At 39.5% G+C, this 5529-nt stretch overlaps 1 protein-coding gene across 1 annotated transcript; it reads left to right on the top strand.

The window, feature by feature from the left end:
• Positions 1-3934: 3934 nt before the first annotated feature.
• LOC133824908 (uncharacterized mitochondrial protein AtMg00810-like) lies at positions 3935-4801 on the top strand. Its single transcript, XM_062257930.1, has one exon. The coding sequence runs from the start codon at positions 3935-3937 to the stop codon at positions 4799-4801; it is 867 nt and encodes a 288-aa protein (XP_062113914.1).
• Positions 4802-5529: the final 728 nt, after the last annotated feature.

The raw sequence follows: 5529 nt of genomic DNA, 5'->3' as shown, positions 1-5529 counted from the left end.
ATCTCCAAATATATTCCTCGATGTTAAAAATAGACTCCAATATGCTCACTAAATTCCCGTTTATACCCCTAGGCTCACCCCGAGCCGGGTATAAATCCCCGCCATGACTTTTTCGCTAATTTGCTCACTAGGATCGTCTTAAGTCGCAGATCACAGGTATATCCACATAATAATGTGGTCTCAACTTTAGCTTACCAATATATACACAAGTATGCAATTATGCTCTCAATGAGCCAAATTACCATAATACCCTCACAGTAGAGTATATAGCCCCATGCATGCCTTTATCATCATATAGTAATATGACCCACATAATCATGCATGTAATCATATAATAACCCAGTAAATCAATTATGGCCCTCCCAGCCTCCTAATCAAGGTCCTAAACCTTATTAGGAAATTTGGGTCGTTACATATGATCTCTAATGGCATGCTTCATGAAACTTCTTGCGTTGATACTGCACCCCAAAATGGTGTAGCAAAATGCAAAAACAGATATCTTCTTGAAACTGCACGTGCCCTCTTGTTTCAAATGAAAGTTCCTAAACCTTTTTGGGCCGATGCAATTTCCACAACATGCTTTCTTATTAATTGCATGCCATCCTCAGTACTTAATGGTGAGATCCCATTTAATTTTTTTTTCCTAGTAAGTCATTGTTTCCAGTTGCTCCTCAAGTATTTGGCAGTGTTTGTTTTGCTCGAGATGTCCGTCCACATGTCACCAAATTAGATCCTAAGTCATTAAAGTGTGTATTTCTTGGTTATTCTCGTCTTCAGAAAGGGTATAGGTGTTATTGTCCTGATCTTAACAAATATCTTGTGTCTATTGATGTTACTTTTGTGGAAAATACACCTTATTTTTCATCTTCACCTACTCCTACTCATCAAGGGGAGGATGATGATTTGTTGGTATATTCTGTCACATCCTATGCGCCTGATACATGTTCTAACAAGTCTCTTGTTCCTTCACCTGCCTCGGTCATAGCTCCTGCAATGCCTACACCTCCACCACCTCCTAAGCCTCCTATTATAGTGTACTCCAGGCGTCCACCTCCTCCACCTCCCGTTTCATGTCCTACACCTGCATCTTCGTCATCAGATTCGAAACTCAACGATGATCTTCCCATTGCACTACGTAAAGGTAAACGCCAATGTACATATCTTATTTCTTCTTTTGTTTCTTATAATCATCTGTCCTCTTCTTCTTGCTCTTTTATTGCTTCTCTTGATTCTATCACTATTCCTAAAACTGTTCGTGAAGCCATGTCTCATCCTGGTTGGCTTGCTGCAATGATAGAAGAGATGAATGCTTTAGTTGTGAATGGTACTTGGGACTTGGTTAATTTACCTTTAGGAAAACGGGCCATAGGGTGCAAATGGGTGTTTACGGTTAAAGTCAATCTAGATGGAATAATTGCTCACTTAAAGGCCCGTCTTGTTGCCAAGGGTTATGCTTAAACCTATGGAGTGGACTATTGTTGTAACACCCTGGCTACCCCAAAACAGTTATAGTGAATAGTGAACCAGAAATTTGACTCGCTACTCGAGTCCTTTGGTTAAAAACGTGCTTCTAAGTGTTATTAACAGGCTAAGGTGGAAAACCAATAAAAAGGAAAGAATATATTTTATTAAGTATATAAACTGTTCATGAGCTCATCAAAACATTTATAAGTTATTTATAACACAAAATGGTCACTACTGTTTTAAATTTACAACCCTGCCGACCTAAGCAGCAAAAATAGGGTAAACCTCCTAGTTCCTTTGAGAACTCCTTGGCCGTGGTGGTCAAGTGGCCGCATATGTACACATCACCACCTAAGCTCTCCACTCAAGGCCGGGTGAGCTTTTCTTTCCCTTTACCTGCACCACATAGCACCCATGAGCCAAGGCCCAGCAAGAAAACACAATATAGCATGATATAATATCAACAATGATCATAATAATTATTCAGGACTATCAGTCCAAAACAGATAAGTGACAGTCACAAAAGTCACTAAATTGGGTATAGCTCCCTTTAGCCTTGTGACGATAGGGTCACCGGGGCTTAACAGATAAGTGAACCTTTCACTAGCTTAAACAGGATAGGTGCATGATGACTAGTCACCAACATAACCTTCCTCATGACTCTAGAGTCATAACTATGGTACAGCGTTCCCTAGCCATGTGACAAGCAGTCACCTAGGCCTTTGGCCCCAGCTCTGAGTAACTAGTCTTAGACTAGCCAAGTGCTTATGAGTTTCATCGACCTTAGGGTCGGTCCAGTATTAATGCCTTAGAGACATTCAATGCTGATATCGATTACATCTAATCTTCATTCGGCCCTGCGTTCAGGACGCTTATTCCGGTTCTGAATCTTAGGTCAGTATCCCTGACTAGTCAGTGCCATATACAAGTAAACAATATTCGCTAGCATTTAATATGCAATCCATGTCCACATTTATCAACCAACATGCCTCAATAACAATCATGCATGTCACATACACAGGGTGCAGTTTTCTTACCTCTGATTCGAGCGAGAATGAATAAAAGAACGACCCTTGAGAACGATATGACTTTTAGTCCTTTAGCGGCCACCTAGTCATAACCAAATATGGGACACCATCAATAAAAATGATCAACATAGGTTTCCAAACCAATATCTAGGCTCCGGGACATCAATCCCCACTAATCTGGGTAGTAGGAACAATCACGAGGCCCAAAACCAAGTTCCCGGGGATAAAACACTCAAACAGGATCAACCCTACTCAAGGGCTGCGGCCCTAACACCTTGGGTTGTGGCCCCCAGCCACTCCAGGAGCAAGGGCTGCGCCGCCCAACACCAAGGGTCGCGCCGCCCAGCAAGGGCAAAATTGCTCCACCTGCTTCTTCGAGCTAGGGCTGCGACGCTCAAGAACAGGGTCGCGGCCCCCAACCCAGAGCCATTCCCAAACACGTTTTCATCATCCCAAACCCTCCAAAAACATACCTAAACACTTCCAAATCATCAAATCAAAGTTCCCAAGCTTCCCAGTGATCCAAAACCATCAAATCCCAAGGTTCAAACGAACCAAAAACTCAACGATTCACAAAAGCCAATTCTAAGCTTAGAAACCCTAAAAGCTCAAAACTTAAAACTTAGATTACCTTTGATTAGGTTGTTTCTCGTCAAATACTTTGGTCAAGAAGCTTCTAATCTTTCCTAGGATCGTTATGCCTCGATCCTCGCTTGATTTCGACTCCTAGAACTCGAGATTTCTTTGAATACGCTTCGAACGGTAAAAATGAACTAACGGGAAAGAATGAGAGGTTTTTCTAACGTACGTTCTATCTGACAAGCTACTTCAAGCTTAAGTAACCTCAAATAAAACCTAGTGCTCGGGGTCCCGAAAACACTCCCGGGGGTATTATAGTCAAAACTTCCAGAATTTCATCATGATCTCAATAACTCCTAATTTATCCTCAAATAACCTTCTCATTATCCAATATCCCAATAAAAGACCCCCGTTATGACAAAACTGCTAACTCATAATATAAGACCGTCTCATGCCGAATAGCTCGAATATATCTCCATAATAATGGGATCTCATTCACAAATCACAATATGCACCCAAATATACAAATATGCCCTCAACGGGCCAAATTACCAAAACACCCTAATAGTCAAATGTGGACCCACATGCATGTATACAACATCATATTATAATATAATTCACATAAACATGCATATATTCATTTAATGACATAATTAAATAGTTATGGCCCTTGTGGCCTACTATTCTAGCCATTAAACCACATTAGGGATTTCGGGACATTACAATTGTGATACTTTTTCTCCTGTTGCTAAAATCACATCTGTTCGACTGTTCATTTCCATGGCAGCTACTCATCATTGGCCTTTGCATCAGCTTGATATTAAAAATGCTTTTTTCATGGGGATCTTGAGGAAGAAGTGTATATGGAGCAACCTCCTGGGTTTGTTGCTCAGGGGGAGTTAGGGCGAGTTTGTCATCTTCGCAAATCTTTATATGGGTTGAAACAAAGTCCTCGTGCTTGGTTTGGTAAATTTAGTCAGGCTGTTGAGAAATTTGGTTTGTTGAAAAGTAAGTCAGATCATTCTGTGTTCTATAAAAGATTAATTGCTGGTATCATTTTGTTAGTTGTGTATGTGGATGACATCGTTATTACTGGAAATGATACTCGAGGCATCTCATCCTTTAAATCTTTCATTCATACTCAGTTTCACATGAAGGATTTAGGGGTCCTCAAGTATTTCTTGGGAGTTGAAGTTACTCGGAGTAAACAAGGTATTTTTCTGTCTCAAAGGAAGTATGTACTTGATTTGTTAACTGAGACAGGAAAATTGGGAGCAAAACCTTGTAGTACTCCAATGAATCCAGCTATGCATCTTACACGTGATGGGGAACCATTTGAAGATCCTGAGAAATATCGCAGATTGGTTGGAAAGTTGAATTATCTAACTGTGACTTGTCCAGATATTGTATTCTCAGTTAGTGTTGTTAGTCAGTTTATGTCTTCTCCAACAATTCATCATTGGGCAGCATTAGAGCAAATTTTGTGTTACTTGAAAGGAGCACCAGAACGAGGTATTGTTTACAAGGATCATGGACACACCCAGATTGAGTGTTTCTCTAATGCGGATTGGGCAGGCTCCAAGGTAGATAGACGATCCACTTCAGGTTATTGTGTCTTTGTTGGGGGCAATCTAATCTCTTGGAAGAGTAAGAAGCAAAATGTTGTGTCTAGATCCAGTGCAGAATCAGAATATAGAGCTATGACACAGTCTGTGTATGAGATAGTATGAATTTATCAGCTTTTAACTGAATTCGGGTTTAAGACTTCAGTTCCAGCAAAATTGTGGTGTGATAATCAAGCTGCTCTTCATATTGCCTCAAATCCTGTGTTCCACGAGCGAACTAAGCACATTGAGATTGATTGTCATTTTGTTCGTGAGAAAATTCAATAAGGCCTGATCTCCACAGGATATGTGAAGACTGGAGAACAATTAGGAGATATTTTTACAAAGGCTTTGAATTGGGTGCGGGTTGATTATCTTTGTAACAAGTTGGGCATGATTAACATTTATGCTCCAGCTTGAGGAGGAGTGTTAGAATATATTAGCTGTATTAGCTATATATTAGTTGTAGAAATTAGAGTTAATTGTATTTAGTTAGTTTCCTATTTAGTCTCTCTAATTTTGTATATAAATACATACTATTCTATTGAATAAATACACAATTCATTCACCATATTTTACAATTCTTATTTCTCATGACTAGAATTTATCCCCTTGATTTCAAAACCCTAGAAGATTCAATTTTTCCTACTTTTGTTTTGCAGATCCAAATATAATAAAAAAAATCACATTTAACCCCAAGTTTTAGGTTGCATGTTATTAAGAAATGCCTTTAAAATCTTAGTAGAAAAACAAGTTGTGATTGGAAAAAAAAAAAATATATATTATATGTACTCGGTGCCGCGACCCAAATAAAGTAGAGCCGCGGTGCGCAGTGACTTCAAATTACCATTTTT

This window comes from Humulus lupulus, chromosome 1 (assembly GCF_963169125.1).
Source record: "Humulus lupulus chromosome 1, drHumLupu1.1, whole genome shotgun sequence".
Lineage (NCBI taxonomy): Eukaryota > Viridiplantae > Streptophyta > Magnoliopsida > Rosales > Cannabaceae > Humulus > Humulus lupulus.
Note: the sequence above shows the minus strand (reverse complement) of the source record. Positions and strands in the feature narration are given on the sequence as shown.